At 39.8% G+C, this 20,469-nt stretch overlaps 2 protein-coding genes across 2 annotated transcripts; both read right to left on the bottom strand.

Annotated features, from left to right (window-relative positions):
- Positions 1-9,362: 9,362 nt before the first annotated feature.
- LOC121811678 (tyrosine decarboxylase-like) lies at positions 9,363-11,052 on the bottom strand. The gene has a single exon (XM_042212577.1). The coding sequence runs from the start codon at positions 10,965-10,967 to the stop codon at positions 9,444-9,446; it is 1,524 nt and encodes a 507-aa protein (XP_042068511.1). The 5' UTR covers positions 10,968-11,052; the 3' UTR covers positions 9,363-9,443.
- Positions 11,053-16,206: 5,154 nt separating this feature from the next.
- On the bottom strand, positions 16,207-17,840 carry LOC121811283 (phospholipase A1-Igamma1, chloroplastic-like). Its single transcript, XM_042212110.1, has one exon. It carries the CDS (start codon positions 17,804-17,806, stop codon positions 16,289-16,291), a length of 1,518 nt encoding a protein of 505 aa, XP_042068044.1. The 5' UTR covers positions 17,807-17,840; the 3' UTR covers positions 16,207-16,288.
- Between the last annotated feature and the right edge of the window lie 2,629 nt (positions 17,841-20,469).

Below are 20,469 nucleotides of genomic sequence, written 5' to 3'. Positions count from 1 at the left end.
GCGCCGGCGCTAGGCGGTGTGCTAGGTGATCTACTGCAGCCGCCTAGCGGATTTCGCGAAAAAAAACCGCCTACCGCTCGGCGGTTCCGCGGCGCTAGGCGGTGCGCTAGGCGATCCGCTAGGCGCTATTGCAGCGTCCGGATCGCCTAGCGCACCGCCTAGCGCGAATTTTTAATTTTTTTTTGTTTCCGAAACACTATATATACGCGACTTGCCTGTCATTTTCATTCGCACCACTTGTATTAACGAGTACTCTCTCTATCTAAATTTCTGTACAAGATCAACAACGGTAAATGGATCTCAACAACGAGCCTACTTCAGGGAGTAGCGGATCTCAAACTCCCCCGATCCCCGTGGGAGGTGGATGGAGTCAGATGCCCCCATACTACAACATGTACCCGTGGCAGCAGATGATGCCCGGGATACCAGCGGGGGGGAGTCCGCCGGGGGCGTTTCCGGCGATGTCGGGGTGGGCACCCAGTGTCCAGATGCCGGGGTGGGCACCCGGGATGCAGATGATGCCCGGGGGGGTACCGGCGACGCAGGGGACGCCCGCGACACAGGGGACGCCGGGGGACGTCTATCGCCTCAGTTTTGATTTTTCGACTGGTTCGTCGCACACATCGACGCCAACGGAGGCTGCGCCTCCAGCCCAGTTTGACACTTTCTCCTTCGATGACTTGGGGTTAGATCTTTCCGGTGTTCCGGATGCTCCCGTTCAAACGGGGGGCGCAGGGCAGGGTCGGGGCGCCCCAAAGAAGAAAGGCAAGGGGAAAAGGGTCGGCGAGTCCTCGCAGCCGGGTGAGGACGACAACTCGGTACGGAGGAGGTGGACGGACGCGGAGAACGTCGCGCTGTCCAAGGCGTGGGTGAGTGTTTGCGACGATCCTCTCGTTTCGAACAACCAGAGGATCGTCAACTTGTGGGGCAAGATAGCAGCAGCCTACCAGAGGTTTTGCCCGGAGGGGAGGCCACGCAATGGGGAGGATTGCCGGAAGGGGTGGGACCGAATTAGGGTTGCGGTCTCCCGATTTTCGGGCTTGTACACCAACGCCCTCCGCATGATGAGCAGTGGGCAAACGGAGGACGACTGCAGGAGGATAGCGGAGAAAGCCTTCCCCCTGAAGGGGGTGTACAAGGACTTCACCTACTGAAACTGCTATCTTGTGCTGAACGACTCCGAGAAGTTCTGAGTAGGTGTCGACTCTGGCTGGCCGAAGAAGCAACGGTTGAACTATTCCGGTTATTTCAGCGGCAGTAGCGGTGGTTCCCACGACCTCCCTGAGACGGCCCAGAAGGTCCCGACCCCTCGTTCGTTTGCTCGCCGTACTCGCCCGGTTGGGCACAGGCGGGCTCAACGGGAGGCGAGGGGGGTCGCCGGGGGTTCACAGGAGGTCCAGTCGGCATCCCCCCTTGGCCAATCCACAGCGGATCTCAAATTCTTCGCGCGTCAACAAACGCGCGCTCAGATGGTCAAGACGATGGCCGAATGGCGGGCGGCGGTGGACTCCGTGGAGAAGAGTTTGCTTCAAACATTGCTCCTGAGCATGCAGGAGGATTTGGAGGCGGCACGGAGGGAAGCCGACGGGAGTAGAGGCGGCGGCGACGGAGGCGGAGGCGATGGTGGCGACAACGGCGGAGCAGACGACGACGGCGACGAGGAGTGAATTATTGTACTTTTTAAAAAATTATTGTAATTTTTTTTTAATTATTGTACTTTTTTTAAATTATTGTACTTTTTAAAATTTTAATAGTATTATTAATGTTTCCCGTATATGTCTCGTAAATTAAATTTCGTATATTGTGTGATTGTTAATTATTTTATTTTGTATATATTTGTTAATAGTGATGTGGATATTATGTGGCTAGGCTATTGCTGGGCTATTTGCTTGTTTTGATAATGTGGCAGGAGGATTTTTAGTACTGATGATGTAGCAGTGGTTAGGCTATGGCTGGGCTGTTGCTGGACTATTACTATTGTGGATGGCCTAATAATAAACCTGGTCTCGACTCTCAAGTTTTATTCCATCCTCTAGTATTAATCATTTTTTCCGAATCCAACCACTCGTGTTCGTGTCTAGGCAATGCACCAAAAGAAAGTATCCAACATTCCAACCCATGACACAGTCAAACGCGTTTAATTTGGCTCAGTCAAAAGTAATTTCACCTTATTTAATTATTTCATTTGAGTAAATTCGGTTGGGTTAAATTAAATTAATATCAAATGCTTATTCAACGCCAAATTAATTTTGACCGCACGTTATTTTAGGGTGAATAGCATTTTCACCGCATTTTACTGTTAGGTGAGCATCCACAATGGCTTTTACCCAGTCATAGTTCAGCCACAAACTCCTCCGGCCACATCATCAGCACTAAAAATCCTCCTGTCATATCATCTGAATATTATTTACATTAAAAAATACATTAATTTAAAAAATTACAAAAAGTACATTAATAGCTTAGTGGTGCGAAATAATATTATTTACACTTAAATTATTTAAATTAATAGCTTAGTGGTGCGAAATAATATTATTTACACTAAAAATCCTCCTGTCATATAAAACAAATAATTGACAATCACACAAAATACGGAATTAAATTTACGACACAGATACAGGAAAATTCAATAATATTATTTAAATTAAAAAAAAGTACATTAAAAAAATACATTAATTTTAAAAAAAAGTACATTAAAAAATACATTAATTTAAAAAAATTACATTATTTAAAAAAAAGTGGTGCGAATGAAAATGACGTGCAAAGCGCTTATATATAGTGTTTCGAAAATAAAAAAAAAAAAACAAATTCGCTCGCCGGTCCGGAGCCTGCAATGGCGGCCAGCGGACCGGCGAGCGCATCGCCCAGCGCTCGCGAATCGGCGTGCGCTCGCTGATTTTTTCTCCGAAATGGCGCTCGCCGGTTACAATGGTTTGGCGAGTGAACCGGCGAGCGTCGGAGATCGGCTAGCCGGTCCGCTCGCCGCCATTGTGGATGCTCTTATACAAATTATATTCTATTTTTCTATAAATTATTTTCCGCATCTATTAACCATCCATCTAAAACAATAATGCAGCAGTTTATAAAACTAGTTAGTTATTTTATAAATAAATAAACCACCCAAACCAAGTGAGCATTTTGGAAGTTGGTTGCTATTAAATAATTTCTTACGGTATATAAAAACTATTTCTTGCGATTACATCTATAGCCTTTCTGGAAAACGAACGTGCGGCATTAGTCAACTACATATAGGTTGTGACTTGTGACTTGTGCGTATTTTTATATTATTATGAGTACTAGATTTTATTTTGAATATTACATGTATGAGAAATGATAGGCCGGGCGACTTGAATGAGCGCTATGTGAGCGCCTCGACCAAGTCATCTTTTTTTCCTTTTTTTTCCTTTTTTTCTGTTTTCTCATTCCCCTTCTTTTAAACGCAAAAGCTTCCGCATTATAGTCTCTATCCCCATCTCTCACTATGAGCCCACCAAATCTAAGCACTCAATTTTCTCTCAACATCTATTAATTTCTTTGAATTTCATATCTACTCAATTCCGGCAATGCCATTTTTTTCATTCAACCGACTTCTCAATCATCGCATCCCCATCCGTAATTTTGCATCATGCCTTCATTCTCTCTCATCCGTAATTTTCTCTTTATCACCAAATTCTCCAACCTTAGAGCATCCACAACCGTACTCTTGCCAGCGGCACGGTTGTGGGTCCGACCCCACTTTTTCTGCCTGCTCTCTGGCAAGAGCACAACACCCACAGTTGTGCTCTTCCGCAAGGACGAGCACAATTAATTTAAAATTCAATTACACAAAAACATTTCCATAATACTAAAATTCATTAAAAAACCACAATAAATATTACAAATTACAAATAAAATAAAAAAGACATAATTAAAATCCTAAAAATTAAAAATTACATAATTAAAATCCTAAAAATAAAAATTACATAATTAAACTCCTAAAAATAAAAAAATTACATGATTATTGGCTAATATTACCCGAGGAAGACTACGCATCCGGCGGCACCAACCCCAATTGTTTTTTGAGACCCAATATCATGTCCTCGTGCGTTTGAAGTTGCGTGGGGGTCATAGTTGACCTATCGGCCATATTGAGTTGGGCCAAAATGGTCCACAACGAGTTGTTCGGGGGTGGAGGTGGAACATAGGGTGCGGGTTCGGGGGCAGGGGCCGATGGAGTCGCGGAGCGCCGGCGGTCGGCCGCCGCCTTCTTCCTTCCTTGCGGTCGGCGTTGGGAACCGCTTGGTCCGGCGTCGGGGCTACCCAAGTTAGCTCCGGCGAGTTGGCTATCCACTTCTTCGGAGCCGGAGTCGGATAGGGATACCGACCTTGACCGTTTGGAGGAGCCGTTAGAGGAGGATGTTACGCCTCCCATATACCTCGGGTGGAACCGCGTTTCCTGCCAAACGTTGAGGTACTTGAACGACTTACCGTTCAAGGATTGGTAGGTGCTCAGCGCGGCAGTGATGATGTCGACCTCGCTCCGGCCGCTCCCGGCATTCCGCGACTCCTGGAGGAAATAGCCATTGAACTTGCCAATTTCTTCGTTGGCTCGGCCGATGCAGTTGCGCACCATACTCTCGTTGCGCTCGATCGTTCCCGGCGGCCAGTTTGCATTGTACCGGCGAGAGACGCGCCACCAAAAGTGATCGCCGGATTGGTTCGTGTCAACCGCCGCATCTTCGGAGATTTCGAAGTACGCCTTGAACAATTTATCCATCTCCGCCGGAGTGTACGGTGTGCGGACACTAGCGCGAGTAGGAGGTGTCGGAGTTTGGGAAGGGGCGGTCGACCTAGGTTCCGGTGTCCACCCGTATCGCCCTTCGGAGGCACCTTGGTCGTCGATTAGGTATGGCCGGTAGCCACCCGGAACGGCCGAATCTTGGGTGAGAGGAGGGGCCGAATATTCCGTTTCCGGACTAGGAAACGGTTGTCCTCCGAACCATTGGGGGTTCCAACCGTGAGAGGGCGGGTTGTCATCGCCTTGGCCGGACATTGTTAGGGTATGAGAGAATGAAGATGAAAATGGATATGGGAGAACGAAGATGAGAATGGATATTGGAGAATGAAGATGAGAATTGTGTAGTTTGATGTGAATTTTTGGGTGTGAAAGTGGGGGTATTTATAGATGAAAGTGTGTATTTTTGGGGGAAAAAAATAAAAAAAAAGTGTAAAATCCGGTAATAAACGGTTATAATTTTTTTGGGAAGTGAAATTTTTTTTTTATTTTTTATAGGTTTTTTTAATTAAAAACCGATTTTAAATAAAAAATTTTTTTTGAAAGCCGTTGCCTAATCCCGTGCCGCCACGTCAGCTGCTCGCTGGCACGGCGCGAGCGCAGCGGCGGCAGTGCTTTGCTTTGCCAGCGGCGCGGACGGCGGTGGCGACCGTCGCCACCGTTGCGGATGCTCTTATCAAGGAGCTTTTCACCATTGAATCAAATACTTCAAACTATTTAATGTATGCAAATCGTTTCTACAATTCCGGTGGACTTAGTTTTGCATCTGCCAAGAATTTATCCACTTAATGTTTTCATCAAAATGGCTTTCTTCAAATTTTTCTCACTACCACACAAAAATTAGATTTTGCAATTACATCCACTATAATAATAATCTCTTGTCTGCCTAAACTAAGAGCACCCACAACCGTGCTCTTGCCAGCGGCACGGTTGTGGGCCCGGGCGGTACTATTCATGCCTGCTCTCTGGCAAGAGCACAACACCCACAACTGTGCTCTTCCGCAAGGACGAGCACAATTAATATAAAATTCAATTACACAAAAATATTTTCATAATACTAAAATTCATTAAAAAAACCACAATAAAAATTACAAATTACAAATAAAATAAAAAGACATAATTAAAATCCTAAAAATTAAAAATTACATAATTAAAATACTAAAAATTAAAAATTACATAATTAAACTCCTAAAAATTAAAAATTACATAATTATTGGCTAATATTACCCGAGGAAGACTACGCATCCTCGGGTAATATTTATAGTGAAAGTGTGAATTTTTGGGAGTGAAATTGGGGATATTTATAGATGAAAGTGTGTATTTTTGGGGTAAAAAAAATGAAAAAAAAAATTAAAAAGGTGTAAAAAACAGTTATAAACAGATATATTTTTTTGGGGAAGTGAAATTTTTTTTTATTTTTTATCGGTTTTTTAATTAAAAAACCGATTTTTAAAAAAAAAAAAAAAATTAAACTCAACGGCTATGCCGTTGACGAATGGGAGGGCGACACGTGTGCGTCCGCTGGCACGGACGTGCTCGATACATCGAGCAGCGCCGTGCCAGCGGCGCGGCTGCAGCGGCGGCGGTCCTTCGCCTTGCCAACGGCGCGGACGGCGGTGGCGACTTTCGCCACCGCTGCGGATGCTCTAAAGATTAATTGTTATCAGATCCAAAAAAAATTACAGATAGAAAAAGTTGTGGAAAGGAATATGGGAATAGGGAAGATGGCGATGAGATCTTGCAAGGACGACAAAGCATATCAAATAAAGAAATTTTTACATAGCTATAAAATTGCAGAACAAAATTTTGATAGCAGATTAGAAAACGAGAATGGAGGAGGGGAGAAGAGGAGGGAGGAAGAGAAAGAAGGAAAGAGAAGGAGAAGAAACGAGGAGAGAGGAGAGAGGGAATTTATGAGGAGTGAGGAGAGGGGAAAACTGATGATGACTCTGCAACGTCACTAATCGCTCATCGAACGCGTATATAGCAGAGTTCTTTTTTTTTTGGTAAAACATGTTAATTGAATTCCATTTTAATGAAGAAGATTAGATTTATTCCGAATGGGGGAGTGACGCACAAGGGTTATGCGTCGTTATTAATGAAACGCTCAACCCTTATGCGTCTTTGGTTAATGCGTCTTACTCTAATGACGCATAACCCTTGTGTGTCACACTGGTTAGTATTCCCGCCTGTCACGCGGGTGACCCGGGTTCGATCCCACGCAATGACACATTTTTTTAAGTGATTAGTATTTGATAAAAATGAGTTATTCTAAACATTTGTTTTTGGCAAATACATATTACTCTTATTGTCTATGTTTATCACCCTCGATTACTTTAAAATCAACACACACTTTAAAAAATTAAATTCAATAAAAAATTAAATGCATCAATCCATATTATAAATATAATTAAAAAATATCGTTAGCCCTATCAAATTAATGCCCACAATATAAAAGTAGTAGAGTTCCTATTATTTTTTTTTAAAAAATTCCACTCTTTTTATTTGAATTGAACCTTTCATATATGTATAATTGCATGCATAGTTCAATGATAATTGATAATCAATTTGACAAATATTTATATGAACGCATATTGTTTGCACAACGACGAGTATATCTATCATTTTTCTTTGTTGAAAAGGTTTGGTTTTTGTAAATTATTTTGCAGACCAATCGTATTTCTTGTCACAATTTATAAAATGTAAAAGTAAAATAAAAATATTAAATATATGAACTTTCAAATTGCCAATCATGAAGTGTGCATCGCATGCTTGTCGTAATTTATCGGATGTTTATTTTAATATGAAAGCCACCTATATATAAACACCCTTTTAATAGGAACAGTATAATTCCATAATTTTTATTAACACATATTTATAAATAAAATATTTAGATTCATATTTGGCGACTTTCCGTTTTGAATCTTTTCATAGAAAAAGAGTAAGTAAAATATAGTAAAGCAATTCATGATTGGTATGAACTTTGATTAGCACGATGCTCGAGTTATAGAATACGACGTGTTGTAGAAAAATATAAATTAATAATCACGTAATTAATTAATAATTACAAGTATACATACCACCAATAGAAGTTTCTAACTTAGTGACAAATTTCTTTACTTTGTCGATGATATTCTATAGTCTCATCTCTCAATAATTCACCTCTCTCTCTTTGCCTCTCTCACGTAATTTCACGATTGTGTGTGTAGACTTAGACTCAAGTTATAATCCAAAAAATACATACAAAATTTACTAAGTCAAAATCTTAGCCTAGCAAGACAAGTTAGTATATTGATTTGAGCAAGAAAAGTTATAGTATATATATATATTGATTTGATGATTGCAAAAAGTAATATATATTTGCCAAAAACAAATGTTTAGAATAACTCATTTTTATCAAATACTAATCACTTAAAAATATGAGCCGTTGCCGGGGATCGAACTAGGGTCACCCGCGTGATAGGCGGGAATACTAACCAATGTGACGCACAAGGGTTATGCGTCATTAGGATAAGACGCATAACCCTTATGCGTCGTTGAACGACGCATAACCCTTGTGCGTCACTCCCCCATTCGGAATAAATCTAATCTTCTTCATTAAAATGGAATTCAATTAACATGCTTTAACAAAAAAAAGAAAGAACTCGTACATAGCATCGCCCAGCAGATCAATCCTCTTACATGTATATCAGTCTTAGACTATATAAATCCCATTTGAAATAAATAACCCTTAGGTTGCCAGGAATATATATCTGACAAAGTAATCTGATTCCTTAAATTTTAAATTCCTGTGTTTGTTTAGATTTTTAATGAAACTGGTAAAGTAATCTGAATCCTTAAAACAAAAAAAAGTAGTACAATTTTCTAGGATTATGAATTCTAGCTGTTAGTAAGTATTCTTTTTCCCAGTTTTAGAATTCTTATATATTTAAATATTTAATGAATTTTAGTATAATTATGGAGTATTACTATTATTATTATTATTATTATTATATTCATAATTATTATTATCGTAAAAATAGTTTATAATTTATTAAATAATTATAATATAATAATAAATAATAATAATTATTTTATAAATTAATAATTAATCAATAAAAATATATTTTATTCAATTATAATATCAGTAAATAGTATAGTTATAATGATAATCATATTTATATTCATATCATTTATGATTATAATATGAATAAATAACTATATTTATAATTTTATTATTATATTTATAATTATGATGTATAATTCATATTTAAATTATTCATTATAATATAAAATATTAATAGTATATTTTTAATTAATAATTCATTAAAAATATTAGTATAATAATAATAATTATTATTATTATTATTATTTTATTAATAAAAAATAAATATTATATTTTTTTAAGTCAAATATAAAATTTAAAATCTTAATATTTTCCAAACACAAGAAAGTAAAGTTATTAGGAATCATTGAGCCCACCGAAAAGCCCATTATACTCCTCTTTAAAATCATTGAGCCCACCGAAAAGCCCAAAGTTAATGGTCCACCTAATATACCAATTAAGATTGAGCCCACTAGTTCTTCGAATAAGAATCTTAAAACAAATTCCCTCCAAAATTAATTATGAATCGGACTTACGTTTCTACAAATTAAAATGCACATTAAATTAAATAAACCAATAAGCTAAAATTTAAGAAGAATTTAAGAGCGCGTTTGCATGTTCTTGAACAACTTTCCAAGCCAAGATGACGTGTCTGTTTTCCGTCAAGGTAGCTCCGACGGCAAACCGCATCACATAAACTCCTCCGATAACCGCATGCGTCATGTAAATCTTCCCCGATTCGTTTATCGTTTCCAGTAATTTCGCGTTTATATTGTTCGCCGCCTCTTCCTTTGATACGATCTGGTGATTTCCGCTGATCTCGATCGGCGAAATGCGGAAGCACACGGTGGCGAAGTTTCTCGGCACCACCACCTCAAATCGCTTGTCCATTCCGATCAATCCTTCGAAATTCTTCGCCATTTTGATGTGGCTCCGCAGAAATTTCCTCAGATTCGCGACGCCGTAGCTCCGGATCACGAGCCAGAGTTTCAGAGATCTGAATCGGCGGCTCAGAGTGATCTGCCAATCCTTGTAATCGATCACCGATTTCTCATCGGAAGCTTTGTTTCTTAGATATTCTGGATATGTAGAGAGAGCTTTTACCAGCGCGCTTGGATCCTTCACCCACATACAGCAGCAATCTAATGTTGTGAGGAACCATTTGTGTGCGTTGAAGCTGAATGAGTCGGCGTTTTCAACGCCGTCGAGGAAATGGCGGTATTCCGGGCAGATGCAGGCGCTTCCGGCGTAGGCGGCGTCGACGTGCACCCAAATGTTGAATTCCTTCGCCACAGAGCAGAGCGGGCCGAGCGGATCTACTGCGGTAGACGACGTCGTTCCAATCGTCGCACACAGAAACAGAGGCACCAGGCCCGATTCCACGTCGGATTCTACTTGAGCCCGAAATGCCTCTGCTGTGAGCCCGAATGCGTTCGATTTAGACGTCGCTATGGCCCGAAAATTACTCGGATTAATTCCGGCAATCTGAGCTGCTTTCTGGATCGCGGAATGCGTCTGATCCGATCCGTAAACCACCAATTTGTTGATGTTTTCCCTCCCAATCTTCTTCAGGACTCGATCCCTAGTGGCGACCATTGTGCAGAGTATGGCCTCGCAGGTGGTCCCCTGCAACACGCCGCCGCCGCCGCCGGAGAAGAGAAACTCCGACGGGAGCTTGAGCATCTTCCCGAGCCAGTCCATGACGATGCTCTCGAGCTCAGTGGCGGCCGGAGACGACATCCAGTTGAACCCGACGACGTTGAATCCCGTGCTCAGCATTTCCCCTAGAAATCCGGCAATGCTCCCGCTCGAGGGGAAGTAGGCGAAGTAGTTAGGGCTTTGCCAGTGTGTGATGCCGGGGACGATGTCGTTTTGGACGTCCCCGAGGATTTTCTCAATCGGCTCTGCATCGTAGGGAGCGGATTCGGGTAACCGCTTCTTCAAGTAGCCCGGCTCGACTTGGCTGCGAACCGGGTATTTTTCGACGTTCTTGTAGTAATCTGCGAGAAAGTCGACTACTAAATGACCATGTCTCCTGAACTCCTCCGGGTCTAGGGGTTTCATTGTGGCGATGTCACTGGTTTTCGATTTATGATTGTACATATTGGTCATTCTTTATGAATTTAATTTAGAATCGAATTACGAATTTGAGAAATTGAGAGAATAATTTGGAAGTGGGAGATGAATGAGGATTGTGTTTTTGTATGGTTTGTGTATATGAAGAAAGGAATATGGCTAACGCATATATATACATATAGTTGAAGTGAGTGAAGAAAAGGTCGTGGACGTGTAATGGTTGTAGATGGGGAAGTTGAGATATCTAATTTAATTTGAAATTTCATTGTTTTAATAATAAAGTGTGTTGCTGCACGGCATTATATAATTTATTGCATTGTTTTTATTTAATTAACCGATTTAATTTGTTAATATGTCACGTAAATTTGAATTGAACTCGTCTCTAGCTCTCTTTACTCAGTCCAAGGTATCATATTTTACTATCTAATTTTATTTTTTTGATGTGGCCTATGCGGCCGTAGGAGTTCATCGACAGAGAAAAAATCAAACCTAGTAATATAATGATTGTATTTTGCTACTTTTATAATGAATTATATTTGCGACACAATTTTTTTTATCTTAGGAAGTTAAGTAACACAAGGTTTTGGGGTACCAAGTCAACAACCGGAAACAATAATAAACCTTATTGTGATAGTGTGCATACAATGTACTATAAATGAAATAAAAGTCGCACTTATAAATTCAAAAATATAAAAAGAATGGCGTGTTGATATGATCCTACATCACAGGATTTAATTATCTTTTGGTTTGCCACACTTTTCCCATAGACTATTTTCCTATTAGATAAATTAGGGTTGTAATATTCTAGTATTATAAATAGGCAGGACTATTATCATTTAATCAATCAATGAATAATATGTTTGTGTTATATTTCTCAAACCATAATTCTTTTTCACGGGAAGATTCCCCCGGGCTGCGCATGAAGAAACCCTACCCCCAAGCTGCCCGACGGGAAGACTATCCCGTGCACAGGTACCCAACAACTTCCGCCGACCCTCGAATAGGGTGCTCCGCTTCGAATGACAGCCACTAACCTCCGTTAGAGAAAACGTCCCTTAACACGTGTCTATTTGCTACTACAGCTTAAGTAAAATGTATAATATGACAATAAGTTTTAGATATACTTAAATCCAAACGTCGTGAAATTTTAGCAATTAAGCCTGAACCAACGACCTTAATTTACAAAGTGATTGATAAATGAAACTTGCGGAGTTGAACTGGTAAAGAAGGTCGCCATTCGCGTTGGAGATAGTGCATACATTGGTCAACATAAAATTTACTTCATCTAGGTATATATTATAAATTTTTAGTTTTGAAATATTGAAATAATAACAAAATAATAAAAAGAAATGTTTTCCTTGGTAAGTCTGTTAGTATCTATCCAAGCCCCTTGGCCTAGCGGTAAAAGGGTGCTGGATACCGCGTACATCCTGAGGGTCTCGAGTTCGAACCCTGGAACCCTGGGTGGCGTAATTTGTCTTTCCTCCTTGTTATAGGAGTTGATTTGTAATTTCCTCCTTCATATATATGATATAAATATATGAAGTTAATTTTAAAAAAAAAAAAAAAAAAGTCTGTTAGTATCTCAAGGCATGTCTGCTAAATGGATGACACAAGAAACTATGAAGCCGTGAGGTCTAACGGTAACACAAAATATCGAATTTAATAAAGGTTGGTTCAGTCACCTCTATACACTTAGATTCACCATTGCCGGCATTAATGTATACTGTTGCTCCCTCTGTCACAAGGAAGATGACCGCTTCTTTGGGCGGCACGAGATTTTTTGCAACTTATTTTGTTTGTTGAGTAGAGAGAGTAAAATTAGAGAAAGAGAATAAAGTAGAGATAAAATGTTTCCATTTTAAATAATGAGTCATTTTGGTTGGGACAAACTAAAATGAAAAATGAATCATGTTCGATGGAACGGAGTACTAATTAGCGTATTTGTACTTACCATGAACCAGCATATGTAAAGTAATGCAAAAATAAGTATGGCTTTGCAACCAAAAATTCTCACGGTTTTAGACCTTGATTCGTCCTCTAAAAATATTTTATATGCCAGAATGTAAAATAAATAAATGCAGGGTAGTGTAGATTATTCCGGAGAGGGGACAATAAGTCGGGCACATGATAAATAAAAATATCCTCCGTCCGTCCCATAACAGGAGTCCTATTTGATTTGGATACGAGTTTTAAGAAATATAAAGAAAAGTACGTTTAATAAGTTAGTGGAATGTGGGTCCCAATTTTATATATATATATATTAGTTTTATAATAAAATGTAAGTTGGATAATTTGGTTGAACGTGAGGCTTACTTATCATTTATGGTAAAAGTGAAATAGGACTTTTATTATGAGACGAACGAAAATGGCAAAATGGAACTCTTATTGTGAGGCGAAGGGTGTATCAGAAATGCACTGGAGATTTCTCGAAAGAATATTGATGTTTATATTATTTGCTTCAGTAATTTTAGATTTTAAAATACACACGCGTATCTCTCTTAATAATTTCGTGGATTTGTTGTTTATAATGCATTTTCTCTTACGTTATTCTCTATTCACTTAACTTTTTAAATATCATTTTTTTAAATCTCATGCCCAAAAAGAAGGTTTTTGCTTATGACAAGACGGAGGAAGTATATGTTTGAGGCACAAATTAAAATTTTTAAAAAAATAGAACTTGCAATAGGTCCTTTGAGCGATGTTTATTTAGTATTTAAATAATCACTAAGCCAACACAAATACATGAGCTTTAGGGTTCTGCTATTAATTCTACTATACAAAACAACAAAAATAAATGGCACTGCAAGAAATGGAGATGGGCCTCGCAATTGAGTTGGGCTTAATATTTAAAACGTGCTTATTTAAAATTATAGCCCAAATTTTGTTATGCTAACTTTTAAGCCCAAATCTAAAATTACTAATAATACGGTCAATACTTGTTTCCGTTATTCAGATAATAGTCCGACTCACATTTTCCGAATAAGTTTATACCAAAATCATTATTTGTTCAATATAATTGGTTTTATCATATGTGTCTTTATTGAAGACACATCAATTTAAGTAGATCAAAAGTTATAACTGATTATTTATTGAGTTAAGAAAGAAAAATAGATGCTATAACTTTATAATATTTTTAAACTTAGACAAAAGGGTAATCATGAAATCAAATTTAATTAGAACTATATATAATTTAAGAATAACCATTTAATTAACTCCTGTAACAAGGACTAAAAGTTATAGAATTGTGGTCCTTGTGGAGTTGGTGTGCACGTAAATGAAATACATGTATGAGTTTTTAATATTATCATTACGTAAATGAAATACTACTTGTTATTTGGTTCTTTTGTACCTTTGTTCATAACATATCTACAAGACTAGTACAACCGATTTCTCATCATCACAAAAATGGGATTTCTTGAATATATAGATATCGGGTTGAATAGGGTTGTCTTACTAAAATGACATTTTAATATTTCCTTACTATGAGAAGGGGAACGTGAAGAAATTATAATTCGATACTACCTCCGTCCCACATTAAGTATCACATTTAGTGTGGGCACTAGTTTTAAGAAATGTAAAGAAAAATGGGTTGAATAAGTTAATGAATTATGAGTCTCACTTATATATATATTAGTTTTATAATAAAATGTGAATAGAATTGGTCAGTGGAATGTGAGATCTACTTACCATTTATGATAAAAGTGAAATGCGACTCTTATTGTAGGACGGACTGAAATGGCAAAATGTGACACTTATTGCGGGACGGAGGTAGTAGATAACTACAGTAAATCAGAAGAGACATAATAATTGTTAGGACAAGTACGTTGTCATGGATTATTTAGATGAAGATTGGGTGGCTCACGAAATCAAACATATGAATTATATATGTACGTGAATCTTGTGATGAGTTGGAAGGATCGATATAAAAAACTATTTCGTCATCAGCTAAACAATTGCCATTATTTTTGTTTGTTTTCATAAAAAAATTAGCACCTACTCATCATCCTAAATCTCGGATTTTTCGATTTTCAAAAATATGAACTTGGAAAAAAAAAACAGTTTCCCATAATTTACACAAATTTTATAAAGTAAAAAGTCCCCCCACCTTGAGTGTGTGTGTCTGCTCATGAGTGTAAAAACTGAGCTCTTTTATTATTGTACTATAAAATATAAACAATTATATAAAGATTTCTTAGCTTTCTCAGTGGAAGAGTTGTAACTAGAATCAAACTGACGCACACATAAATACCAAAAATAAAGGATTCACATGTAGAATTCGATCAAACTAATAAAATGGAATATGTAACAAGTATTTCTTCTGTCATGTAATTTATTGTTCAACATGTAACTAAATTATGAATCAGTGTTTGATATGAAGTAGTATACTATAATTTTAAGTATGTACCATAAAATGGTGATAAGAATTTCTAACAAGAGGTAAATCTTTGTGTGCAGTGAATGCAATCAATATCACCTATCGATAAAAAAAATAAGAATAAACAATTTAATATAAGTAAACTTTAGGGAAATGGAGTATCCTTTTTAGAGGGATATCAGCATATCACTATTTGTAACTATTGAAATAACTTTTAAAATAAATTGCTTTCTACTATGCAATATGCATATACCCCTTCTGTCCAGACACTAAAGTTCTTTCACCGTAATTGCAATGACATAGTAAAGTGAAATGAATATTAATTTATGGGCACATTGATTACTTAAACCTATTTGGGAAATAAAAAAGTAAGCTAAATGCAATAATAAAGTAAAATAGGAATAACAGTATACACAGTGAATGTTTTGGGCCCCAATATAATTTTGAGTCAACAACTTAGTTGGATTAATAAATGTGTGATGTCGCATGCAATTTCCGTCCAAATTTGTCAAAATATTTGTCAAAAACACCACAAGAGAGGAGAAAAAAGTGAAAAAATTCGCAGGAAAAATAGGATTAAGGACAACGCTAAAAATATAGCAATGTGATTTTTTGTTCATAGTTTGTACGGTTTTTTTATTATTTCATGTGAATATAAATCTAAATCAGAGTCAAAAATATTAGTTGAAATAGGGTGTGAGTTGATCGCATGCAGTTTCCGTCCAAATTCATGGATTTCAATGTAGTAATTAATAGGTTCAATTATAATACCAAATTCGTCAAAACATTAAATATAGCTCAACAAGTATTCCGCCATCAAGAAAGAACTTCGCTTTTCTCCCTACAAATTTGATTAACTTGTGTATATATGCTGATTGTTATGGATTAAAGGTCTAATTGTCTAAAAAATTACAAAGTTTAATTCTGCTGTCACACAAAGTTTAAAAATTACAACTACTAATTAAATAGTGAATAAAACTCATAATAATTTTGAATTAAATTCAACACTAATATTTGCGTGTGATTCGACGGTCGGTGATGGTATATCTTCCGGATCTCTGTCGGGTTTGACCCATCTCCCATGTTGGTTTTGGACCAACCCTTTATTGGCGAATTGATACCAATTAGGTGGGATTCTCAATTCATCCACTAGCATGTCACAATCCTTGTTCACCAACGCCACGTCTCTCTTCGAATCCATCCGAAATTCCGAATTACTACTGTGGTATCCATCCACTAAATGCAGATACGTCTCCAACATATGAAACCCTATCAAATTCAACCCCTTCTTTAGGTACGGCGACGACCGGACGTCCACCTTAAGCTCGACCCCTACGTGCGTGTACACCCACTCCAACGTGCCCGTGATGTCGTCGAATCGTTGCAATCCCTCGTTGAACACGATCCCGGGCATCCGTGGCACCACGTCCTGCTTTAATGTCACGCGGAGGGTCTTTACCCCCATTTGGTATAGCTCGTCGCGGAATGCGATGTTCCCGACGCGTGGGGCCGCGAAGGAGAGCACGCTGATGGGAAGCGCGGGGAAATTCTTCGCGGCCTCGTACGCGTTTAGTAGGCCCAATGCGCCGCCTAGGCTGTGGCCCGTGATGGTTAGGCTCACTTTTTGCCCTAATTTATTGTAGTGGTTAATTAGTCTTTTCACTTCGGTCATGACTTGTTCCGACGCGCTTGACTTGTTGTACCTCGAGGTATCACACTTTGAAGCGTAGATGCTGAGGAAGCCATGCTCGACCTTGGCGTCGGCCTGGCCGATCGGCTCGAGGTCTTGCTGCATATTGTCGTACCACTCCGCCGGCGCCACCGTGCCGCGCCACGACACGACGATGTCGCGGCGCCCGATCCGTTCCGATTCGGCGTCGTCGCTGACGGCGACGAATCCGATCCAATTCGAATCGGAGCTCCACGAATTGACCAATCGCGATTTCTCCAGCCACTGGGGGAGATCGATCTGAGACATGGCGTAGATGTATTTGGTGACGGAGTAGCCGCTGGAGGTGAGGCCGAGCTTCTCGAAGAGGCGGCTTGGGTTGTAGCGGCAGCTGCCGTAGTATTCGGAGTAGAAATCGAAGTCGAAGGCGTCGTAGTTGGCCTGGGCGAACTCGCCGTACTTGATGATCTCGCGGCGGAGCCAGGGGTGGAGGGGATCAAGGAGGCCGTCCCAGTCGCATGAGCCGTGGATCTCGCGCCATATCGAGGAGATGTTCTCCTTGGGGGAGGTGGTGGGGGTGTCGTGCTTCTCCTTGAAGCTGGAGACGTTTGCATTTGAGGTTTCGATCGATTTCTGGATCGTCTTCTCGATCTGGAGATTCAGCATGTGCGAGATCGATTCCGCTAGTTTGACGGCGCGTTTTGAGGCCGGAGTTTTGCCGATTTTGAAATTCTGGAAGGAGGCGGCGGCTGCGGGGGATGGACGGCGGGATTTTTCGGCGGTGCGGAGGTGGTTGTGGTGGGGAAGAAATAAATTGGTGGTAGCCATCCTGTTCCTTCTATTTGTTGAGGTTTTGAGAGTAGGGAAATGGGGATTGTGTATATATATACATATAAGGAGAAGATATTTGTTAATTGATTTTTGACTTGTGAAAAATATTTGAATAAAAAAAAATTGCAATGCATTAAACGTTTGATGGTTTGACCAATCAACGCGGTTGGGTCCCACCCCCTCCCTCCCTCGTGGGCACCGTCTACGAAACTGACCAAAAATGAGGAACTCAATCAAACATTTAACTTTATATACATTGATTAAAATCAATATAGTACAGTCAATTCGATCAATTAGAGCATCCACTAGGCGGACGTCCCGTATAGCCCCGCCTCATTTTTTGTCCATATCTCTAATTTTTTGGTCCACAGTCCCAAATTTTTATTTCCGCCACTATAAGTGGACACTTCCAATAGCTCCGAAATTTTATAACCAATTTTCATTTTAATTTTTTCGTTTAGTTTTAAAATGAGTTGAATTAAAATAATTATAAACCGAGATAATTGAGACCGAATATTCGTTATATTGGCAAATGTAAAATTATACAACGAACATTTAAAACAAAATACATATAAAAACGCCGCCACCATCTAATCGGTGGTGGAGTACGATTCCTCCTCCTCTTCTCCGTCTCCCTAGTTGCCGCCGGCCGCGGCTGCCCCAGGACCCTCATCAGCCAAGCGTAGACGGCGCTGGATCCGACGTATGAGGTCGGAGTATATATTATTGATGAACGGGTCGGTTGCGGCCTCATATTTGATGCAGACTTCATGCATTTCGTGCATCAGCTGCACATATACGTTATATCTCAAGACCTCGCTAGCAATAGGGACCCTTGGCGGCGGTATAGGCGCGGGCTGCGGGGCGCCCGATCCAGACGCTGCCGACGATCGGCGGGAGGAACCTCCAGCTTCTCTAGCGCGTCGGATAGAGGCATGTTGTCTCGGAGGGCGGGCGCGCCACTGCCCGAGCCAGCCCCTTCGGACCCCCCGACTCTCGTCGCAATGGGCGTATCCGGTACGCCGGAACTGAGCAGACCGAACATCGTATCCAGTGCGTATTGATCTGCGTCAGTGAAAGGAGAGTTGCTGGATTGGAAAGGGGTCTCCGGACGCGATGGTTAAGGGCGTCGAGGTTGGGTCTGTAATCTCCAAACGCCGAGCGGCTCAGATTCTTCGGCAAAGGTTGGGGCGTGGGAGAAGACCTCCACGGCTGAGATGGTGGAGGAGTTGGACTCGATGCTCACGGCGGGGGAGATTGACTCCAACTCCATGGCTGGGACGGAGAGCCGCCATATCCCGACGGCTGGGAAGGATTGCCGTCATATCCCGATTCGTGAGAGCCAGGTGATTCATCGTCTCCACCGTGCATTTTTAGAGAGCGAAAGTGTAGATAGTGAATGAAGGGAGAGTGTGTGAAAATAGTGTAAATGGATGGTGGAGGAGTGATATTTATAGGGTTAATTTTCGAAAAAAAAATTTTAATCGGACGTCCGCCCCGGATAGGCGCGCCGACCGTCGCCCCACTATAGACCGGCGCGCTTATCCCCCACCGCCCGCGTCCTCGCCCCGTAATCGCCGACGCCTCGTCCGCCCCCATTTTTTCGTCCCCCTTGGGGCGGACGTCCCGCTCACTATAGGTCGTCCCGGCATCGCCCCCTCCGGGGCTATAGGCGTGCCGAAGCTATAGTGGATGCTCTTAGAAGTCTTTTTTCCAATCCGTTAAGATTTTAGGCCAAAACGATATTTATCAGTTTCAAAATAACTTATTGAATTTTTTGTGTCAAAGTTAATTACTAGTACTACATAAAGTAAAATTAAAGTTAAATGCTTATGATTGGCTGAATTAAATGTTTAAAAGTGCCATCAATAAAATAATCAAACCATATATAGCAATAATAGAATAGTGAAAGCAAGTAGACCAACTCCCGTAACGTAATAAAAAAGGTTAAAACAGATATAGTACATCATATACATATCGAGTGTTGTACTTTTTTACTACGTAATAAACGTTTTCCTCACTATCCCTAAAATTTTCATTTCCGACTTTGATAGCAAAATGAATAATCCAAAATGAAAATGTATCTCTTTCTAACCTCTGCTTGTCAAAAGTCAAATAGTTCAGCTGCTAAATAAAGAACAAACTAATAAACAGGGAAAAGCGTTTCAGGCAACTCAAATCCATTTAATTTTATTTAAAACATTATTTTGAATTTATTCGGATTTTAAATCACTACTGTATAATTTTTAGTCAATCATCTAGTTTGAAGGACTTTGAAAAACAGATTGGGTCTTAGAAAATGAAAATCAATATTTATCACCTACAGGCAAAAACCTATAAATAAAGTAATTGGCCGACTCAAAAGAAAAAGAGAAAAATAATCGAACCCCACACTCGCTTAAAGATGCTCAAATTTCAAAGATGGGTGTTCAGTGTCCCACAAATTTGGGAGTACTACAGCATGTACAACTCAACCAGTTTATTTAATATTATTATCAATTATAATCCCTCCTAGAGCATCTCTAAAGAAAGGGTTAAATGAAGAGGTAAAGAGACATAACTATCATATTTATTTGAGTGAACTACGCAAATGATCCCTGAATTATGCGTTTTGCACACAAATGCTATCTAAACTTTAAAAATATCGTAGGTAGTTCCTG

Source organism: Salvia splendens, chromosome 7 (assembly GCF_004379255.2).
Source record: "Salvia splendens isolate huo1 chromosome 7, SspV2, whole genome shotgun sequence".
NCBI classification, from domain to species: domain Eukaryota; kingdom Viridiplantae; phylum Streptophyta; class Magnoliopsida; order Lamiales; family Lamiaceae; genus Salvia; species Salvia splendens.
The sequence above is the reverse complement of the archived record's forward strand: the minus strand, read 5'-3'. Positions and strand labels throughout refer to the sequence as shown.